Consider the following 23,403-nt stretch of genomic DNA (forward strand, 5'->3'; position numbering starts at 1 on the left):
AGCAGGAAGGACTGATGAGCAAGCAAACATGGGCTTGTGACAGGTCACACTGTGCGCACAGCAGACACACCTCACAGATGAGAGAGGAGGCCCCAAGAATGCTGTGTTCTAAGGGAGGTCGGGGAGGCCTGTTGAAAGCTGACCTTGGAAAGAGACCTGCCTCTTAGGAGATGGTGTGGCCCTGAGATGTCTCAGGAAGAATGCATCTGGCAGAGGTGACCATGAACGTGGGGCACTCAGAGTGGTTTCTTGCTGCTTCACAGCAACTTAATTTTACCCTGTGGAAAGCATTTTAATTTTATCTGACCGGAAGCTCTCTTTCTCCCAGAAGGAAAATGTTCACAGTAATTTGGTTGAGAGACTCGAGTGTAATTCCTGCCACTTATAAGACTGAACAGATCAATAGCTCCCATCACAGTCACCCATTTGGTGGCACTGTCTGCTAGAGTGACACTCGGGGAGGTTGAGCCTCAGAGATGGGGAGCAGGCCAAGCAGATGACATGATTCTGCAGCACATGTGCCGTCTCCTTCCCCTGAAGGCCTTTTCACTTTTTGCATCTTCAAGAAGGCTTAGTGATAGGGCAAGAAAAGTGAGATGAAGAAACGAGTATTATTCTCCAGGGCTGAACTGCTGCCCAAGTGGACAGCTTTCAAGCTTAAGAGGAAGCGCCCACACGCAGGCAGATGCAGGCTCCCGTAAGGAGCTTCAGACAGTGGCCCTAAGGCTGGCTGCAGCTTGGATGGTGCCAAGATTCCAATTGGCTGGGCAGGGTTAGGAGAGACCCACCACTCACTAGGAAGCCCAGGGCCTTGCAGACTGCCTGTCACCAGCCCTCCACATGGCAGGGTGGGGCTGAGAGCCACAGATGAAAGAGCTTGTCCGCTCTCCAGCAAGAAAGCTGATGCAGCTCTGCCACATGGGCTAGGCTAGGGCACGCTACCCTGCAAAAGGACAAGGTACTTCTCAAGGCACAGACAGCTAGGGCACTTCTCCAGAGGTCAGCCAGACCTGGAGTGCTTGCCCACATCTGGGTGATGAAAAGGAAGGGATATGGGACACCCCAGGGCTGGTGAGGAGACCTATGACAGTCACTTGTGTCCTGGGTCTGCAGATGAGAAACATATGCTAAAAACCTTAATAAACAGACGAGACTGTCAATAATGTTCAGGATGAACACTGCCCCTTTCTCAGCTTCAGGCCTGCTGGGTGCACCCTCTTCCTCAAAGCGACATGGAGATGTCTGGTTGCGAGGCCAGAGCTCACCTGGGATCATATCAATGCAGAGTGTGGCAGGAGTGAGGATCACTTATCTCGAGTACCTTCTCTCGGCTTGCTGGGCGTTCCTGAGACTGCCCTGCTACTGCGTCAACTCCAAGTCCTGGGTTCCCAGACCCCGCTCAGGCTCAGTAGACTCCAGCAGGGCACAGTGAGAGCAGTTCCACCACAGTCCCCATTTATCACACAGAACGCAGATCAGAAGTCAGACAGGGGCAGGTCGGGTGCAGTGGCAACCCAGAAGCCTGTTTTGAGCTAGGTAGAGGCACCACAGTCCACAGTGCAGTTTGACTACAAACATGAGATGCCTCCACTGCACTGCACAAGGGCCCGTCTTCATCTTCCCCTGGGCAGCTTCCAGCCTCTGCCCAGGTGGTAAGAAGGGACAGAGTTGACTGTGGATCAACTGCCAGGGAGTGGCAACCAACTGTTAAAAGGTCCTTGGTGGATATTTGAACAACATGAGGAAATGCACACATCCCAACAATACGCAAAGAGATGAGTCCACCCTGAAGGGGCAAGACAACGGGAAGGGTGAGCCACAGCTACAGTGGTAGAAAGGCCCTTCCTGTCCTCGAGTTTGTGTGGTGTCCACACTTACCCATGATGACTGGCCCCCTGTGAACCAGAGGCACAAATAAGACCCCGATCCCCTGCCTGCTCAACCTTGGCCCTGTGAGGTTTAGGGGCCCAATGCAGCAAGCAGCTGGTGGGAAGCAGGACAGCACCGTCGGGGGGAGTGCAGGGGCTGTCAGAATCAGACAGACCATCTGACTACCGTCCATTTCCAAACCTGGACAAACACGGGCTCAGAGGAGCCCATGTCCTTGAATCAAATAACACTGATACACACCTGGCTGACTTCTGGGGCCTGTCTCTGTTGAAAGCGACTGCATTTTCAGAAGAGGACCTGCCTACAGACCACCCACCATGGTACCCTCACTGGACAGTTAGGTCATTGAGAAGAGAGGCTGGCTGAGGGTCAGTGTGCAATTAGTGGTGTTTTTAAAAATGTTAATCCTGTGACAATCACTGGTGGAGAGATGAAGAGCTAGGCACTCACATGAGGTCCTGAAAGGTCCACCCGGCTCACCCCAGTTCTCCGTGAGGTACAGGCCAGCCATGGCTGGCTGGTGGTGGCATCTCTGCATGCACGCACACACCTGGGTGCTTCCCGGAATGACGGAAGGGGTTGGGCTCTTCCCTTGCTCTTGTGTCACTGAGAAGAGACTCACCACAGAAACCATCTGGGGTTTCCTTTCTGCACCTGAGACCCCTGGAGCGAGACCTGGAGAGAGCCAGGCAGCTGGAGCACAGCCCCAAAGACCACACTGCACCAAAGCTCCCCTAACCTGAGAACCTCATGGATGACAAAGTGACTCTAAGATTAAGGACAGATTTCTACGTGGAAGTGGGAGGAGCTGTGGCTCAGGGACACATCATTTGACGACAAGATGAGAAAAGCTGAACTCCAGTCCCAGCTGTGCTGTGGTTGGGAAACTTCTCATCCTCTGCCTCTGCTGAGTCACGAAGGCTAACCTTATGTGACACACAGGGACTAAAATAAAATGGGTCCCACTTCCTCAGCAGACACAGCCACCAGCCAGGAAGCCTCCCCCGGCACCACCGTGCCGCACAAGGGCCTGTCTTCACCTTCCCCCGGGGCAGATTCCAGCCTCTGCCCAGGATCCACCTGCCTCAACTTCCACACCAGGGCTGGCGCTGCCACCCGGCTCTGCTGCGCACTGACACGCTTCAGCGCCCACACTCCCATGGGCATGATGACCAAGGGCACGAGGCCAGCTCTGAAATGCCCACTTGGCATTTTTCCTCTTAAGCCCCTTTGTTCTCCCTAACACTTCCTGATGGCCACAAGTTTGCTGCCCACTCTTGGCCTTTCGCAGTCCCTTCTCCATGAATTGGGTCCTGCTCCGTCATTAGCCACCGGCTAGGAGACTGAATGACATCTGTTCAATGACTGGCTGCCCAGCTTTCTATCTCCCTTTGACTTCTCCTGGTCATCACTCCGTGTCCCCTTGGGTTCCTAGTCTCACTGTGGAGCTTTCCTCTGGACTCTCAACAGGCCCTGACAGCTCCTGCTGCACCCCAAGCGGGACTTCACCACCCCTGCCCATCGCATGGCCACCACACATTGTCCATGCATGCAGACACCGGCAGGGCTCCCAGGTCTTGCTTCAGGCCCCGCCTGCCTTCCCATCCCCCTCATGGCCATCTCTTGCTTCCAGCTCTCCCCCTGGATGTCATTCCTTCCCCTAGATGCTGGTAGCCTTTTTCTGTCCACTGCAACAGCCTCCCTCAGTTACGATGGAGTGCCAAGGACCTGGAGAACCATGGCTGCAGGCAGGACACATGCTTACGGGCTGTGGCCTGGACTCCACGGGGCTCCACAAGCCAACCTGAACTCAGAGACTGAGCCCGGGGCCAACCCAACTCTGACACTGAAAGACATGGGCTTGAATCTCGGACCCTGGGTCAGCTGTCGGACCTCCCTGTGGCTCTGGGCCTTCTGGGCAGAGACTGAGCCCGGGGCCAACCCAACTTTGACACCGAAAGACATGGGCTTGAGTCGGGGAGCCTGGGTCAGCTGTCTGACCTCCCCGAGGCTCTGAGCCTTCTGGGCATCAGCAGTTACATCTGCCTCTGCCAGGACTGATGTGTGCCAGGTGCCACCCACCTGCTCAATCCCACAGCTTCCCTTCACCCCACATGGGCTCCACGAGGGTGCCCTTAGTGCTAGACACAAGTGGAGGACGACCCAGCACAGCCAGCCTCCCCAGTATGACTGCAGACCCGGGAAGGCCACACTGTGGGATGTGGGGCTCGGCAGGGGCAGGCGCAGAGGGCCCTCGGGCCTTCGTGAACCTGAAGCTCCTTGTGAGCTTGTTCTCAACTGCTCCGCCTCCTCCAAGGCTAGGTGGTTCCTCTCTGCCCTGCTCCTGACTCGGACTCGGCCGCCACTGAGCTCTGGCCGCTGTCCTCACACCTGCGCTGCCCCTCAGCCTGATTCCAATGCCCACCCTACCGGCCTTTTGAACTCTCCCACCCATTGGCCTTGTGACCTGGGACATGCTGTACGCCCAGCACTGTGGGCCCACCTCGGACCTGTTGCTGGGCAGCCAGGTGACCCCTCCCAGGACATGTGGAGAGGTGTTCCTGTGCCCGTGTTCCTTCACAGCTCGAATCTAACAGGATTAACACCAAGCTCAACGCTGGCACCAGCACTGTCACCTTGCTGCTGTAAGTCCCTGCTCCACAGTCTCTTCTCAGAGGCTCAGAATGTTGGAGACCCACTCAGTGGTGCGTTCTCAGTCCTCAACCAAGCAGCTCAGTCTTCCTGCAGGAACCCGCCAGCCAGCCTGAGAAGCTCCCTACCTTGGGGACCTTCGAGCTCTGTTAATGGCTCCAAGGGTTCTCTATCCATGGCTGCAGGGGCTTGCAATTATTTTTTGCTGCCTCTACTTGAAGTCTCACTCAGGACAAAAGGCAGCACAACTCCCCGGCTGAAGGAGTGTAGGCCGAGCGTCCCCATGGTCAGGCCTGATGGGTGAAGGCTTCTGTCCAACAGACTAGAACAGAAACTGCCCGTGTGGCCTCTGAACTCTTGATAACCAGCTGATGGGATGTGAGAACTTGCGAAATGTGTTCCAGCTGCCTGCCTTGGGCTCCCCCAGCCTTCACTCTGACACACATCATGCTCTGAGGCTCCATGGGGCAGCCTCCAGTCGCAGAGCTGAGCCCAAGGCCCTGGGGAGCCTCAGAGACGTGCAGACCTGGCCAGGAAGCCCCCACTAAGCCCCTGCTCACATTCCCAGGGGCAACGACTTTCTTTCCTCGATATATATCAATCTCCCTGTAGTTTTTGGCAGAGTGCTAAAGCACACTGCATAATCTAAACAGCCCACAAATCTGAGTCACGTTATTTCTACTTAAAAAACAACTGCTCCCACTCATGCAGACGGCTCTCTCTCCACCGCCCCACGAAGATAATCTCAACTAACTCCATGGCAGGGTGGAGGCTCAGGAGGCCGCCCAGGTCCTCCAGTTGTGCGGGCTCAGGGTCTCTCTCAGCTCGTGGCAAGGTCGGGCTCTTCTCTGGGCAGCCACCCCAGGTCTGCAGGGGCCAGCATCCCTCCTGGCTGTGCACAGGTGCTACTGCTTGATAACCCTGCACCCTACAGTCCAGCAGCAGTCCCTGGAGCGCTGGCTACCATAGATGACAATGGAAAAGCAGCAGGCCCCACATCCACTCTCCTCATATTACCTCCTGCCTCTCCCCATCACCTCTTCCTCCTGGTGCAGAACTTTCCAGCACCAACCAAACGTGCCTGTGCTGACTTCCTCCTCAGCAGGACAGATTCGCCTGGTATCTCCTCCTATCCCGCCCAGGCCCATGAGGCTGCTCTCCTTCCTCTGCTGTTCTCAGAGTAGGGTAGCATCTCTGTCTTGATGACACCTGTCCAGGCCATATCTTCACTGGGGCTGGGGGCTCTGTGAGGGCAAGGGCTATGCCATTCCCCAGCTCAGCACAGAAGTACCTGCAGGAGGGCGTCCATGTGCATCTGATGGCCCAGTGCTGGAATCCCACCGAAGGACCATAGGCCAGGTGTCAACACAAGGCTCAGTGAAAAACTATGGTTGCTAGCAAAATGCCCAAGTGGAAATAAAAAGAAACTAAGAAGATGAGAGAAACAGCACAGGTTCCATCATCTGAGAGATGCTAGATGCATCTTGGTGATCATCCCTCTAGGTATTTCTGTGTAAAAATTGAATAACTTGAAATGCACTGAAATAATTCACTTTACAAAGAAGTGGTGCATTTTTGTTAAAAACACCTACGGATATACTTAGAACCGTCTGGAAAGGTATGCAACAGAGTATTAACAAAAATCGCCTTGACAGGGCAGATATCATTCATGATTTTTAATCCTTTCTGCATGTCTACATCTAATAATGCATTTGCTAAAAACATAGCCCTTGTAAAATGAAGAAAAATAAAACTTTTTCTTTTTTTTTAAATAAGAGGGAGGCTAGAGCAAGTACTTCAGCAAGGAAGGACATTCCAGAAGGGGGCTGCTTTCCACATCGGTGGCCTGGACCGAGTTCACTTGCAGTAGGATGCACCTTCTCTTTGCTGGATGGAAGTGACTTGAGGAAGCAACGGTGCAGGACAACGGGCGGTTCAGTCCCTTCACACGAGTCCCTACTGTGAAATGCTGCCCAACAAGGAGCATGTGGAGGTAAGCCTAGCAACAATGTCTTTTAAAAGCAATTCTTAGAAATGTAGGTCAGCACATGGTCAGCTCTCCAGTAGGCAAAAAGCTCTCTGCTCCAGGCAGTGACTCAACCTGCGGGACTGAACTGAGGGGAATGACGAGCTCACAGAGATGTTGTGGGAACCCGCGACCGCATGTGTGCAGAACGGTCCAAGTACACAGGCTCTCCATCAGTGCATGCTGCCTTGAACCACATGTACAAAACACGCACATGTATTTTCTCAATTGACGCAAAAATGCCACTCCATGGGGAAAGAAACCTTGAAGGCTGGAACTAATGCACCAGACAACAAAATTGTGAGATGTATGACAATCTGTTTTAAGCTAATATTCTCCTCGGCCAAATGCAGACACACACCTATGATATTCGTTTCAGAATCTCCTTACTTAAAATGGCATACAATCCAACCATCTTTAATGTCACCTGAACCTTTTTTTCCCAGAGCTAGGGGCCAAACACAGGGCCTCGTATGTGACAGGCAAGTGCTATGCCACTATGCAACAACCCTAGCCTTATTTGAATTTTGAGACAGGGTCTCACCAAGTTGCTGAGGCTGACCTTGAACTTGTGAACTTCCTGCCTCAGCCTCCTGAGTTGCTATGATTACAGGCAAGTGCCACCACCCTGGCTATCACCTGAACTTACATATAGTGCTAATATGCTAGTCACTCACAGATGTCATAGTCACATCCAAGTGTAAACAAAACCCGTGGTTTACGAATTGTAACACTTGATATCAGTCAGAATGTTCTGTGATTTTAAAGCCAGAGGAGTTTCTGGGCCCACTGGGCTGCAGAATGTGCCTGAGCAGTGTGCGGAGCAGGGCAAGGGAGGCCTGGGGAGAGGCCCAGAGGGCGTGGAGTCACATTTGTTCAACACACAGGGGTCCGGCTGTGGTTTCCAAGGCTGCTCCCACAGACACTCAAGTGTAGCCCCTGAGCAACAGGCAAGGCCTGGGGCGTGTGGTTCCAGGGTCCCTTGCGTTTCAGTGACAGCTGACCACTGTGGACCGGTGACTCCGTGTTCTTGCCCGCAGAACAACAAGAAAGGCTGCCGGTGCTGCAGGGCTGTGCAGTCAGCCTCCTTCCTCTCTGTGCACACAGAGAGACAGCCCAGGACAGAGAACAACGGTTTCTGTCGGTTTCTGGCCAGCATCTCACACACCCTTGGGCCAATCTTCCTCTTCTTCTTCTTTTAATATTTTTTAGTTGAAGATGGACACAACATCTTTATTTATTTTTTTATGTAGTGCTGAGGATCAAATCTAAGCTCCTCACATGTGCAAGGCAAGCATTCTACCACTGAACTACAACTCCAGCCTGAATCTTCCTCTTCTAGGGCACTAGTCCCACCATGAAGATCCCACTCTTAAGACCTCACTGAGCCATCTCCAAAGGGCCCACCTCTGAAGCCCAGCATGCAGGGCATCAGGGCTTCAGCATGCAAAGCCCAGGCACATAATCCAGTCTGCAACACACAGGGTGCCACAGACACACAGCAAGGCGACTGCAAAGGATGCCCGTGTAGGCCCAGCCAGACAGCAGTGCCAAAAACCCAAAGAAAGACAAAACCTCAAAACAGTGAAAGAAAGAAGTACAAGTAAATTTCAAAGGAACATGCACTAGTGTAGATCTGGTCAGGAGACCAAATGCACACCAGTAAATTAACTTGGAAAATTTTAATATAAAACACTTTAAGTTGACAAGGATAATCTACTAAGGGGGATGAGAAGCATGGCATCAGTTGTAGGGAGCACACTCCCTCTAGGGGGATGATTCATAGGGAAGAGATGCACTAGTACAGGCCCGGCCCAGCTGAGGTCAGAGCTTGGAGGGCGTGGCTGTCCCCAGCGGCAGAGAAGGCACAGGTCAAGTCTTAGAAACATCAGTAAGTGGAACTCAGCAATGTATCAAAGAGTAACACATCAGGACCCCGTGGGGTGAGCCATAGGGATCCGAGATATAACATTTCAATATCAAAGACATAATGTGGCACATCAAGAGAAGGAAGGAGAATAGCACACCATTGTCTCAGCTGCAGGGAAGCACTAACTTCTTCACATCGGCTCAGGATGAACACTCCTGCAAAGCCAGCAGGTGGGAGCGTCCTCAATCTGACACCCGTGGAAAAAAAAACCACAGCCCATGTTCCACTTAAGGACACAGCACAACACATTCCCCTCAAGTGATCCTTGAGATCAGAGCTTAGCACCAGTTTTATTGCTTGTATTTAACAAGGCACCGGAGGCATCTGGTGGCACCACAAATAAAGAAAAATAAATTAAAGACATAAAAGTTGGAAGGAAAGAAGGAAAACTGAGTATTTGCAGATGACATAATTATACCTATATCTACAAAACAGCTATCAGAACCAATATGTGAGTTCAGCAAGTTTAGAGGAAATGAAATCAGTATGCAAATATCAATCACATTTCTATATACTATTCTTAAACAGCAACAAAACCTGAAAATTAAGTTAATCGTATGCAAGATGCATACAGTTGTAACCACAAAGCACCAGGACACCTAAATCAGCACGTGGTGATCAGGGAAGAGGATCACACTCGCCCCTTATGGAAGCACAGTGGATAATGTCAGTTATGGGGACTCTGGAATCAGGTAGGGCAGGACGGAACACACCAAGGCTGAAATGAAGGCCAGACTGGAGCCCTGGGTTTGATTCTGGGACTTGCACCCAGTATTTGCACAACTCCATGTTTTTCAAGCATGGTTCCTTCATCTGTGAAACGTCAGCAAGGACACTTCACTGGATTAGGTAAGTGGGATGGGTGTGTGAAGCACAGTGGCTAGCAAGATCAACCACAGCACTCAGTACTAACCCAAAGGGGAAAGGGCATGTGCAGACAGAGCAAGGGGATCAACAGGGTGCACATGTGCCATGCCTCCAGGTCCCACAGGTGCCTGCAGCACCTCAAACTCCAAGCCCCAAATGCAACAGAAAGGCTTATCCCAGAAGGAACATGTCACATGTTCCAGTCACTCGCCTGGGCTCCCTGTTCCCCCCTGCTGACCACACCCCAGTCAGAATCAGCAAAGCAGCCTTGGGAGAGTGACGGCATGGCTGTGGCAGGCAGTGCCTCAGAACCCACTTGAACAACCCCTCCATCCAAATGAACACCCCACTGCCGCAGTCTGGCTGGGCACAAAATAACCGAGCCACCACAAAAACTTGTAGATTCCAACAGCAATTCTTTATTCCCGAACTCATACGGGCACTCTACATACACTTTCTAGGAGAATCCACTCCTCCACCGGGCTCTGCATCCCAAATACTCTCTGAGTCCCGAGAGAACTCAATGGGAACTCAAGGAGCGGGCACCTGGAGGCAGCAGAATCCGCCCTATTCCCAGCAGGATACACCTTAAACCCAGATAGCCCTAAACCTGGATCCGCCCTGGTCCTTGAGCAGGGTCACCTTTCTCAAACATTCATGCAATGTCACTGCAAATGACCTGGGTCCAAGGCAAGCCCTTTTCCACAATGGAGAGTCCTCCCTCTAGGCAACATGGGGTAGGCTGACAAGGAAATTGCCATGTGTCATTCCTACTTGGCTATGGCTCTCAGCAGCCCACTTCACAATTACCACAGCAGGAGATGCCCCACAGCAGTGGCTGAGTTGACACGATGACAAAAAGAAAAAAAGAAAGGAAGGACAAACAGAAAAGAGGAAGGAAAAAAGAAAAAGAAGACAACAACAAGACTAGAGAACACTGCTGAGACAGATGTGAAATCTTTAAATATCTGTATTATGTTCATGGAAAACAAGGTGAGTACCCTTGAGACAATACTTGCCCCAAGTTGATCCACAGATTCTGCAGGACCCCAGTCAGAATCTCAGCAAGAGGTTTACGTACGATCCATAAGCTGGTCCTGGCTGATGGGAAATGTGAGAGGCTAGAAGAGTCAAAGCCACTTCACAGAGGACAGTCTACAGCACAGCTACTGTGACCAAGAGAGTGCAGCACTGCCTGAGGACACAAAACCCATCAGCAGAGAACGGGTCCAGGGAACTACAGCATCAAATGGCCTCCACCCGTGGTACCCAACTGTCTCTTCCACACGTGATACTGGGACAGTTCAATACCCACATGGAAAAAGATGGCCTCTGACTTACTGCATACTGCACACAGAATAACTTGGATGATCACAAACTTTAACGTAAAATAAACTCTAAAAGTTACACAAACATACAGGAGAAATCTCTACAGCTCTGGGTGGAGCAGGCAAAGATTTCTTAGGTGGGACACAGAAAGTACAAATTGTAAAAGAAAAAAAAACTGCTAAGTCAGACTTCATCAAAATGAAAAGCTCCCATTCTTCAAATGACTGCTTTGAGGAAGCACAAGGCATAGGCTGGGCAAAAATGCTCAACGATCCCCAGATATAAGATCATGTCGAAAACACAAGGACACTCGAAGATAGCACAACTTTAAAACTGGCAAGAGACTTGAGCATACATTTTCCCCTATAGAAAAAGCTTTATTTTCATTGGGTCCAGGCTTGGGTGGGGCTCACGGTGGTTAAAAGGCTGCCTAAGGGTTGGAGGGAAAGGCTCAGGCCAAAGCCCTGATGCCAGGAGATGCAAAGGAGCCCCATCAAAGGCCACTGCATTCCAGGGCCTCTAGTTGTGCTTCAGGGTGAGTCTTTCAAAGAGATACTCGCCCAGGCCAGCCTGGGGGCTTGCCAGACAGTGAAGGTTAGTCAAGTGGTCTCCCATCTTCTTGATAAGCTTCAACTCCTCATCAAGGAAGTGGTTCTCCAGAAAGTCACAGAAATGTGGGTCTGTGCTAGTAAAATCCTGGTGGCCATGCATCCAACAGAAGGGAGGCTTTCCTCCTCCTGCCAGGTATTCTGCCCACACCTAGACGGCCTCTCTTTTACCACATCCACATGGAATCTGCCCCTTGAGACTAGTCATGCCTTCCCTTGTGAGAACCTTCCTGATGTGTCCCGAGCCCAATGTAACCTCTCTCCCTGTGAACATCCCAAGCCCTACCACAGACCCCTGGTTAAGAGGTGCTACATCCACCCTTTACCCAGGGCTGAGATGGGATGGAGTCACTCAGTCCTGTCCACGGTGTATACCCCAAGCAGAGAACGGTGTGGCTCTACCACCCACCTGTAGGTGGTCTTCATTGTGACTGCTCAGGCCACTCACCTGCTGTACACCTCAGTCTCCCTAGTTTTAAGAGGCAGATGACAAGAGCAGCACCCTTGAAGGGCCTCGTGAGGATGAGAAGAGGGGACACAGCTAAAGCCTGGCTCCTACCAAGGTACAAATCCGATTATGGTTTCAAAGCCAGAACAGAGCCCCACCTGGGCGGGGGCTTGGAGCCCAGCAGCCCTGTGGCCTATGAGCAGCAGCTGTTCTACTCTAGAGGCTGGACTGCCGGCCCCTGATAATGCGTGTTTATACAATCGATGCTGATCGTGAACGATTTTTGTATGCTCTGGGGCTTCTGTGATCAGAATACTAACTAAGGGCTTTATGGAATGGGCTCAGCACCCTCGGTCCCCAGAGTTTTCCAGGACCCCATGTTTCCGGCACTGTGTAAGCCCTTCATTGCCATCTGAGGGCTGAAGAATGTTCCCTAATTTCTAAGCATGAATCTCACTGCCACTTTCTCAAAGGACACAGAATATAAATAAGCAGTGTAGCAGAACAGGCTTATTCATCAGGCAGCTAGGTGAGCACAGATAATGAGAAAGGGGGGGGGGCGGCTCAAGGAAGGCTGGCCCTGATTCATTTCCACCAGAGACAGACGCTTCCCAGCTTCAAAGACTGCCAGACAATCACATAGACACACAGACACACACACCTGTCACATCTTGGCTCTCATCTGGTGCTGGGGCTCTTAACAAAACACCGTACATGTCTGAGAGCAGTGACAAAGGCTAGGAAGGGCTTGCATCTGGGATCCTGGGGAACCTTCACCTGGAACAGCTTTAGGGAAGCAGCCATTGGAACAGACCTCAGCTACTGCAGAGCCACCTGCAGGGTCTGAAGCAGGGGGCTCTTCTGAGTCAGGGTGCAGGAGAGTCCTGGGCCCAAGTCTGACATGGATGTGCCAAAGCCAAGCTGCAAGTGCCTCGGCAGTTTCCCTCACGTGGCCCAGGGCCACAGGCACATGTCCTCTGTCCACATGACCTTGCCCTGTGCTTCCAAAGACATCCTTCTCACTGTCCACCCATAGTGTGCCAAGGATTTGAGGCCAGAGGATTTTGGAATTGGAGCCTGGGCCATGTGTTGGCGTTTTGCTGCCCTGCAGGGCGTGCAGCAGATGACCACATGGCAAGGGGCCTTCCTGGGAAGCCTTGGCTCTGTCCCTTGGCACTGAACCAACCCAGGGCCTTGCACCAGTGCAGGTCATCCAGCCAAGGTCTTGGCCTTGGCCACCAGCAGGAGTCTGAAACAGGGAGCTCTTCCTCTTTTCCAGTGACCAAAGGAGAAGGTTACAGTGTGCCTGCAGCTGGACACTTGCGTGCTGTGAAGACGAGAGGAGGTCAAGTGGCCAAGACCATGGCTGGGTACCCTGTACTGGTGTGATGAAGCTGTTCTTAAAGCGATCCACATGGGGAGCTGAATGAAGGAATAAAACCATATGCAAAACTAAGCATTCAGAGTCCTTAAAAAGTTGGCAGAAATCAGGAATGCAAGTGGAGCCCAGCTAGCACCTCACTAACGCTCTGCACAACACCCAGCATCCCAACAAGCATGCACCCCACGCCTCTGCACCACACCTCAGCCCACATGGACACCACGCTAGGGTCCCAGGGGCTCTTCGAATGCTGTGCTGTTCGGGGGGGATCCTCCCACATTGGTAGAGCTTGGGATTTTGTTCAGAATAACGAACAGCTAAAGAATAAGGAATGAGACCAAGGAACTGAGCAGAAGAGTCAATTTCTGTTTGTTCCTGTACCTGCAACTGAAAGTATCTCGGCTACCAGTTAACCCACGCCCACATAGGCTTCCATGCTCTGCACATGAAAACCACACCAGGCGGGACAGACAGAGAGAGTGGCACCATGCCACCACCCTAGGAGTCAAGCTGATGGGTGGATGCCTTCTCTGTTCCAAGGCAGATGCAACACACACAGCCGGAAGCTCCTCTCTTGGAAAGTAGGCCAGGAAGCAGAGACACAGCGACATCACCCAACCAATTACACAACCCTTTCCCAGCAAACCTCCTGGACAGCTTCACCAACATCACGCAAATGTTTTTATTCAAATCTTGACTATTCAAAAATTTATATGTTTTAATAGGGTTCTTGAAACATTAACTACATATAAATTAAAAAAAAAAAAAAACAACCACTCATGCACCTCTGTTCCCACTTGGTTCCGTCTGGCAGTGTGAGTCTCTGGACTCACTGTGGGAAGGACTACCCTGTCACTTCCACCCCGACTGTCATTGGATGGGAGATGTCTCCAGAGAAGACCAGACTTCTTCTGGCTCTGAGTGGGGACAGTCTTGGATGCTCCCAGTGTGAACCCTGAGTCAGGGAGGACCTACTCTGAACCAGCTGTAGTAATAGTCCACCTGAGGAGAAGCCAGCATCCATTTTCTGACTACTTCATTTTAGGAAATTTTCTTAAAAGACAAAAGCATTTTTTCCCCCAAAACACCTTCTACTTGTCAGTTGAGGCCCTGGGAGCTGGCTGGGCCAGCTGACATCACACTGTGACACCAGGGGGCTGGGCCCAGGGCTGCTAGAGAGCTGCAGCCCAGCAGAGCGCCCTCATGCTCCCAGCTCTGGGAGGAGCCTGTGTTCTGGGTGCCACTTTCAGGGAAGGATCTGGGGCACTGTGCCACGTTGGTGACAAGTACATTCTGTCACGTGCCAGGATACCCGTCCTGAGCACAATGGCCCAGCACTCTGCCTAGTGGGACCTGCTGCCTGGACCACTGGCGAGGTAGATATGCGAGCAGGAGCCCAGCTGGCTGTCCAGAGGACCTCCTTGAAGGGCACAGCTGGAGAGCGGCCTGCCTGGCACCATGTCTGGGAGTCCCCTGTGCCCACCCTTTCTATCTGAGCTCCATTTCCTCTACCCTCTTACATCTGACAGCAGCATTTGCTACAGTTTGGACGTGGGTTAAGTGTGTCCCCCAAACCTTCCTGTGTAAAAAATCTGATCTCTACTGTGAGGTATTAATTAAGAGGGAGGAAACTTAAAGGTATTTAAAGCTGAGACCTTTGGGAAGTGATTAGAATTTGATAGGGTCATAAGGGTGGAGCCCTGATAAAGTTTGGTTGTAAAGTGTCCCCCAAAGCTCCTGTCCCCACATGACTCCTCAGAGGGGAAGTGAATGGACTGTGAGGCTGCAGTCTAGTCGGTCCACCCTAGTTTGAATGGACTGGCTGGTGGTAACTGGACAGCTGGGGTGTGGCTGGGGGAGGCGGGTCACCTGCAAGGGGAGCAATTGCCCTGGGCCCTACCCCTCTCTCTGCTTCCTGACTGAGTAGCTTTCCTCTGCCCCTCCCCTCGCCTCAGGCCCGGAGCAGTGGAGTGGGCCGGCCATGGACTAAGGCTGAGCCCCAGATAAACCTTCCTTCCTCCAAGCAGTTCTTTTCTGCATTGCAAAAGCTGACTGCAACAAGCTGCTGTGACTGAACCCTGGTGGCTGTGTAAGAAGTCAGACAGATACACACACACACAAGACCCTCTCTGCCTTGGGAGTCTACCAGCAAGGTCATCACCAGATGTGGCCCCTTAATCTCGCACCTCCAGAGTGGTGAGTCAATGTAAGACTCGTTTCTGTAACTTGCCCAGTCTGTGGAACAGAAAAAGGGCCATCACAGGATTCAAACCTCTATGCGAATTAAAACACAAGATCACAACATGAAAGCCCGAGTCTGACCTGGTCTCTGCTGTGTGCAGCCCCAGGCCATGGGCAGCTCAGCTGTGCCTGCCACACATGGTAGGGAGGCCACGCAGCCCACAGCCGAGGCCAGCTCCACGCTGTAGGAGCATCGCTCATGTGCACAAAGCACTGCTGAGATCAAAGTACACAGCCAGACCCTGCTGGAGGACTTGGACCAGGAGCAAGGACCACACCTGTGGGGAGGAGGGAGACCCAGATGGCAAGAGGCCCCATGGGGTTTGTAGAATGCTGGTTGCTGTGGGAGCCGCACTGCACCAAGAGGGAGACGGACCTGGTCTTGAGTCCCTGAGACAGTGAACCCAGAATCAGACTTGGAGCTGCAGGTTGTGGAAAAAGTGTTGGGATTCCTAACTGATTGCGCAATGGCTTTCCAAGTGGCTCCGCCTGACCTGACATGTAGGTCAACGTCATCAGTCTGTGTGCTCTGGTGGTGCGGAGCGGAGAAGAGGAGTTGGCATCAAGGCAGGCCTAGCAGGTGGCAAGCTGCAGAGTTCACCAGAACCAAGATGAACATATTCTGAGATAACATCTCCAGAAAATAATAATAAAGCAGGTGAAAATAATGTGACACTTATTCTAGGAAATGTTCTCTGAACAGGAAACTCCCAGCAGCAAGAGAAGGGGCCATCCAACAGCAGTGGGCTGTGCGGGCTACGAGGCTTTCTGATTCAAAATCACACGTAATAACTGAAAATCTTCCTTCTTATGAGACCATAACATAAGTGGAAAAAAATCTAAAAGTTTATAAAATGATAGCATTTTATTTTACATGGAGACATCTTGCAAATGACTTGTGCATCCACTCAGAAACTGATCTAGCAGTTGTAGCTGGGCAGCTTCTGGAGCTATACATCTGGATTTCTCCTGGTGCAGAATAATTCCCAAGTACGGAATCAGTCGTGGCATAAAAATATAAGCATAATTCAACCACTCACAATTTAACCTCTGCCGAGCCACAAGGGAGAGCAGCAACATGGGATTTCCAGCTACAGATGCTGACTTGTGTCCATTTCATCTGACTCAATTCAGTGTCGAGCACGTCTGCTGAACGGTATCAGGAGAGGAGAGTGCAGGCCTGCTCCCAGCAACCTGGCTTCAAAAGTGACTCACAGTGAAGACTGGGGTTCTAAGTGTCTCAACAAGCTTCTAAAACAGCAAACCTCTCTGAACCCAGAACTGTTTTTCAATTTCACAAGTGCACTTCGATACCCACTTTTCCAAAGTCCCAATGGGAACATTCAGCTGGAGGAGAATGAGCAGATGTATGAGGAACACGTTTCTCCTTTGGCCTCTGAAATCTGAAGGACTTCAGAAATGTGAGGGGACATCACAACTGTAGACTATTTTGCATACTATGTTTTTCTAAAAACACTAAACAAGTCAGAACAGAAATTATTTAGAGTCCTTCAATGCTGCTCCTCCCTCTCCTTTTTCCAAGTTCCACTTTGCTGCCCAGAGTAAACTACATGTGTTTTTTTTTTTTTTCCTGTTTTGATTTTATGGTGCTGGGGATTGAGCCCAGGGCCTCGCACATCAAATATCCACTCTGCCACTGATCAAATACCAGCCCCCGCGTGGACCTAGTTGTGCCTTTTATAACATGCACATTTGCACGCAGTTTGTGTCATTTGGATAATGCATCCTACCAGGTTATTTTTTACTTAAGGGTATAAGAGACTGCCTGTGTGAGCACAAGTGCAGTTCCTGCATTTCTGCCACCGGAGCTGCGAGCATGCCACTGTGGGAAGGTAGTGTGACTGAGGGCCTCCTGTGTGAATTGTTTCCCACACACAAGGCCAGCGCTATTCCAGGGAGAACTTCAGCCAACGCTTGCTTTTCTGACCTAATGTGGTAAGCTCAGGCCTCAGCCACTGCTGCATACAATTCCATGACTGGGGCCCTGGAAACAGCCCTCTGGCAGATCAACTCCAGAGCACAAGGGTTCACTCAACTCCCCATTTTTTCCACACTGTCCAGGAGTTACAAGCACATAAAAGCAAATAAATGCAGGCTAAGTTTAGCATTGGATATACTATTTCAGATCCTAAGAGGTCAAACAGGAGATGCTCAAGGAACCTGGGAAGCCTGTGGGCGTGTGCACAACATGGTGCTTCGTGTGGGACACCCTGGCCAGCTTCTGGAACCTTCTGAAATCAGTCTGTTCCAAACAGTAAAACGGGCAGGGGATGGGAAAGTTACAGAACATCAAAGGGCAAGTTTAAGTTTGAGGAAATGGGTCAAAGCGGAGCTCTGAGCTGGCTGCTCTGGGAAAGCGGAGGTGACCTGTCTTCTGCGTTGGCTTAGAGTTTGGAGGTTCTTTTTAAAGTTCAAAAGAATTCGGCTTTTTATTATTTTCTTCTAATATGGCCTCATGTGAGCTACCTCCTACACTGAGCATAACCCACACAATCTCAGAGAACAAATGGATGTTCCCACACGAAAGGGCAAGATGGCGAGTAAGGAGGTCAGGCGGGGCCAGAACAGAGGAACATGGAGAGGGTCTTCTAATGAGGTCAACTTCTCAATTGACAAAAGCTGGACACAAGCAGGGACCCAATCAGACAGACACTTCTATACTTGTACTCTTAAGTGTGGGATCCAAGAGAAAAATTAGAACAGATGCAGAGAGGACACCAATGAATAATAGCGAGGAGAGCGTGGACAGGAGGAGATAGGAAAGGAGGAAACTCCAGGCACCATAAAAAGAACAGACCAAAACATCCCCCACTGGAATCTCAGCTCTGGGGCCGCCCTCCTCTTCAGAGAAGTCTGTTACCTGGCTTTTACAATAAACCTGTTGCTTGCTATCTTTGTGTCCTGTTCTTCAACTCTTTGCTGAGTAGAGACAATGAACCCAGCACTCTTAGATGGTAACACCCACAGGGTAGAAAGCGCTCCAGGAACCAAGAGTCGAGAAAGGAAGCGACCCAACCACAAGGGCTTCACAATCTACTCACTTTTCTATCAAGTCCAGTGTGACTCCAGGCACCAGGCTGACACATTTCTGCATGCAAAACCTGTAGAAAAAGGAAAGAGTGTGAGAGGCATGAATGGAAAACCTCATGTGCACCATGGCCTTCAGCAGCAGGGGGTTGAAGGCAGGTGGGCATGGCCATGGTAAACAAGCCAGCCCAGCTTCCTTCCTTCCCAAGGCTTCCGGGCTTTTAGATGGAAGAAAGCCTCACTGCCGAAGCGGTGCGCTGTCAGCAGGAAGGCACTGTCTGCAGTCCATGAAGCCTGTCCCTGGAGAGGAGCTCTGAGATGCAGCAGGAACTAAATACAGCAGGAGTCGACTAGACTTCCAGTTTTTTCCCTTAAGAAAGTGAGCTGGGGAGAGTCCTGGAGAAACGAACAAATAACCTCAAGGGACATAAGGGAAGCCAGGGGAAGACAAGCAAACACCAATCCAATTACATCTTTTTAATCACACAAAATCCTAGGTGTCAGGGCCAAGACTTCCTGCCTGCATGCAAACCCTGTCCTCAGGAGCTAGTGCAGAACCAGCAAAGCTTTGTCTCATTTGTGTGTGGTGACAGGAGGCAGGAAACCATTTTTCTTTCCTCCTGCCAGGGCACTGGCACAGAGCAGGACAGAATCGATGGAAACGTCACACAAAGGCAACTTAATGTTTTTAGCACAAGAAATATAAAATGCTTGATTTATCTAGGTTTAAAATTAAAAATAAGTAACCCTCTTTCAAAAACTGAGGGTCCCTGACTTATTAGAGTCCAACTTGCAATCTCCCAACTTCGTGACAACTCGAGGGCAACAACGCAAGGGTAACAACTGAGGGCAGAAGCTGCACTTTGCGTTCTGATCTCTTCCGAGGGGGAAACAACCAACACTCGGCAGAGTACACTGGCCACACGGCTAAGAGAATGCTCGGGGGCCAGCTGTATTACCTGTGTTTGTCTGCTTGACCATGCTTTGAACTTACAGTGGCTTATTGGGACATTTACAAAATGCACTCCCATGTCTCACTTGTGGATAGTGGGCCCAGGAGAAGGACAGGACAGGACCAGGCCACAAGCGGGGTAGAACTGGAAGTTACCCTTTATAGAGGTGAGAGAACTGGGAGTATACAGACAGCAGTGGGATGAGAGGACAGAGAAACAAAGAGGAGCAGAAAGACTCAGAACCAGAAAAATAAGATACAGTCATGCAGTGTTTGCTGGGCAAATGGTGCCTCCTCTGTCCACCCTCTTGAATGAGACTGCCCAGGAACCACGGGAACAATGCCTGGCCATGTACTCTGCTCAAGAAGCAAGGCCTGCTTGGCCTGGAGAGAGGTTGTGGCTGCAGCATTCAGTGGGTTACTATTCAAAGAACAAAAGAAGTCAACGCGAAAGCTGTGCTTTCCAGTGGCAGCGAGCAGACTCTCCCTGTGAGCATACAGTCATGGCCGTGATGCTCCATCAGCCGATCAGTACTGCGCAGTCCCTTCTGCTGACTTTCAGAGGGTTCTGCTTGGCCCACTTCCAGGTGCCTTTGCAGCCTCATAGCCAGGGTAGACACACACGGCCCCCACGGTGGCTTTGTGGAGCACAAGAGCTCATGGTGGATAAACATGATCCATAGGAAATGCAATCTCAGGCCTGAGCCCTACACAAACCATGCTACTTTGTCGTCAGTCTTTTCATCCATAATGTACTTATCGATTGGGATTTCTAGAGTCCAGTAAATGACAGAGTCATTTGTATCACACTAATCCTTTTGCCAATAATAATAATGAATTCTGGACAAAATATAAAAAACAACCATTTGAAAATGCCAAAGAACAAACACAGGTAGAAACTGGAAGTGCCGTGACCCTTACAAAGAGGATCTCTCTAGATGAGTCACCCCAGCAGACACCTCGACTCACGCAGCACTCAGCTCAGGGGCAGCAGGCTGGCTGGGCCAAGGAGCTGGAGGTCAGGGGTCCAGGCTGCCAGGAAATTACAGGGAATAACTTTAGAAAGGAAGGAGCCAAAAAACAAGCTTTCTGCAAGGCCTTGGCTGACTCCCAAACCACACGCAGGACAAGACTCCAAGGATTCTACAGCAGACAGCGGGGAAGCTGAAAATGTGGGCGAAGATTTCAGGATCCCCTGCCTCTCAGAAGAAAGGGAGGGAGATCAAGTCCTGCCGAGTTAGAAGGCCTTTCCATGGACACACGAAGGGATCAACCCTTAGTTACAAGCCACATACAGGGTTAAGAGCTGAACATCGAACTAAGAGTGCAGCTGAAGGGAGCAGCTCTGCGAGCAAGCCTCTGCAAAACCAGCTCATCTCCTGAAAGCCCAAGTCCAGCCCTGGGACCAGACCTCTGCAGGTTTACCTCGCCTCCTGCAGAGCTCAGAGAAGAGAGCACAACCGAGAGCCTGTAATGCCTGGTTTCAGACAGCATGCTATCAGAAACCAACGGAAAAAACAGTTTGTACAAGTAGATTCACAGGTGGCCACATTTCAGAACTGGCAGATGAAGACCTTTTAAAATTATGTATATAAAAAAAGTTGATTACTGAGAAAATAGCATGATCAAAAAACACTGAAAATATAAATTATCTCTTTTTTTTGGCCGGGGGTGGGGGCGGTACCAGGGATTGATCTCAGGGTCACTTGACCACTGAGCCATATCCCCAGTCCTAGTTTGTGTTTTACTTAGAGACAGGGTCTCCCTGAGTTGCTTAGCACCTCGCTTTTGCTGAAACTGGCTTTGAATTCACAATCCTCCTGCCTCAGTCTCCCAAGTCACTGGGATTACAGGCGTGTCAGCATGCATGGCTGTAAATTCTCGTAAATGAGAAATTAAAACAAAGACATCACATACACAACTTTAAACTACAGACAGTATGGTTACTTGACTAAGGGTGGCACGGCCAATTCAATGAAATCTACAAAACTTACTTCTGCCAATAACACCTCTTCTCACAGCATTAGAATTGTAACACCTGTTTTCATTTTTCACACTCCTTCCTTCCCTTGCACAGGAGTATCGCTGGGCAATAAAAGGCTCTGCGCAAAAGTAGAGGTAACAACAATGGCTCAAAATACCCACAAACCAGGTTATTAATAATGAAGGAAACAGCTGATTCTTTTTTTTTTTTTTTTTTTAGAGAGGAGAGAGAGAGAGAGAGAGAGAGAGAGAGAGAGAGAGAGAGAATTTTTAATGTTGTTTTTTTTTTTTATTGTTTAGTTCTCGGCGGACACAACATCTTTGTTGGTATGTGGTGCTGAGGATCGAACCCGGGCCGCACGCATGTCAGGCGAGCGCGCTACCGCTTGAGCCACATCCCCAGCCCCCAGCTGATTCTTGTTAGTTCTTACTACAAGCATTTGCTGTTCTGTGTTTAATTCTCACAACCTTCTGTGAGGGATTCCATCTGTAAATTAGGAACATTAAGTGAAGCTGGGGAATACCAAAGACAGGTGCAGAGGTGGAGGCTGAGGCAGGATGGCTGGGGCCCAGGAGCTCAGGCCAGGCATTTGGCAAGAGCCTATCTTAAAATAAATAAATAAAGTATGAAAGAATGAAAAGACGTGGAAAGCTTTCAGAAAGAAAGATCATTTTTCAGGTAAACAAGAGTCAGATTAACATAGGATTCAAGAAGGCAATGGAAGAGTATTTTAATTTACTAAAGAAAAAGAACTTATAACCCAGAATCTCATGTCCAGCCAAACTGATGTTCAAATGTGGGAGCAAGATAAACTATTGTCAAGCACACAGGCTGCAGGGGGCTTCCCATCAAGACCCCAGGGAAGACAGCCTGGGACAGCAAGCTCAGGTCAGAGGACAGAGACCTCAGGTGCAGGTCCCATGTGCCAAGAGATGTGAAGAAAAGATGACGTGCAAGTTGGCCTGTTTGCTGTCTTAAAACAAGGTGCACAAAGCAAAGGAGCAGGGGCACCGTCTACCATAACCTGGATTGAAATCTCAGATAACGAAGTGTCAGGTGGGGGATACCAGCAACAGAGGACTACTCTTACCAAGGTGTGTCCACAACCCCTATAATCAACACAAAGAGCACAAAAGGCCAACAGAAGAGTGGCAAAGGACATGATCAGGCATCCCAAAGACAAGGAAACAGATGACCACTAAACACACAAATGGATGTGCAGCAACACAGACAAGAGAAATGCAAGCCCAGGCCACATGGAGTCTTTTTACACACTGTCAGTCAGCAAGCGCAAAAGCTGAGTGACTCTGTTGGCCCTGGAAAGGATGGTGGTCTGCAGCACGCCTTCAATACTGCCACAAGAGAGGAAGACAGTGCAACCATTCTGCCTTTGTATCCTAAGAGCGAAGATTCCCTTCAACTACAACCTCCCGACTCAATTCTTCAGTAGGTAAGAAATTCTAGCACATGTTAAACAGAACATGTGAAAAGAATGGGCATGGCAGCAGGCTCCTACCAGCAGAAGGAAGACACAGTGCTTAGTGTCCAGCCGTGCCAGGGGAAGCCATGTCCCTGAGCGAGGATCAGTGCACAGCAGCTGCACACCCAGTCAGAGTGAACACCAGCAATGCAGCTCGGCGAGCACACAGCCTTCACCACACACAGAGTCTGGACAAAGGAACAGTTGCAGTGAGACAGGCACAAGGAACAACGCACCCAGCACTCGGGTGGGGAGGGTAGGGCAGGCAGCCTAGGCACGAATGAGGAGGTACTACCGAGGTCTGGGTTCAGGGTGGGCAGGGGGCTTGAGGGCGTTTATCAGACGATGAAAACAAGACTTCACTCACTCAACAGCTGGAGTCAGGCCAGCTAAAGATCGGAGATGAGCGTGACCTAGAGGACCAGGACAAATCCAGTTGTGTGCATCAACCTTCAGTGACATCAGGAGTGGGAAGGCGCCCAGGGCCACCTTGCAATCTGTGAAACTCTGACCGCTGTACTCTCGCCTCCCTTTTTTGCATTCAGATGATCAAAAATGGCTCTGACT

General features: G+C 50.6%; 1 protein-coding gene across 5 annotated transcripts in view; it reads right to left on the reverse strand.

Annotated features, from left to right (window-relative positions):
• Window positions 1-23,403, reverse strand: part of Rptor (regulatory associated protein of MTOR complex 1) — a 329,507-nt gene that overhangs the window by 108,910 nt on the left and 197,194 nt on the right. For 2 of the 5 annotated variants that reach the window (XM_078041465.1, XM_005332637.5), the window contains exon 7: window positions 18,435-18,494. In XM_078041465.1, coding sequence (XP_077897591.1) covers window positions 18,435-18,494 — 60 coding nt within the window. Of the gene's footprint in view, window positions 1-2,340; window positions 2,360-4,670; window positions 4,690-18,434; window positions 18,495-18,662; window positions 18,838-23,403 lie in introns of those variants that run through there. The other 3 variants (XM_078041466.1, XM_078041468.1, XM_078041467.1) reach the window with 3 other exon arrangements.

Source organism: Ictidomys tridecemlineatus, chromosome 3 (genome assembly GCF_052094955.1).
Source record: "Ictidomys tridecemlineatus isolate mIctTri1 chromosome 3, mIctTri1.hap1, whole genome shotgun sequence".
In the NCBI taxonomy this organism is placed as follows: domain Eukaryota; kingdom Metazoa; phylum Chordata; class Mammalia; order Rodentia; family Sciuridae; genus Ictidomys; species Ictidomys tridecemlineatus.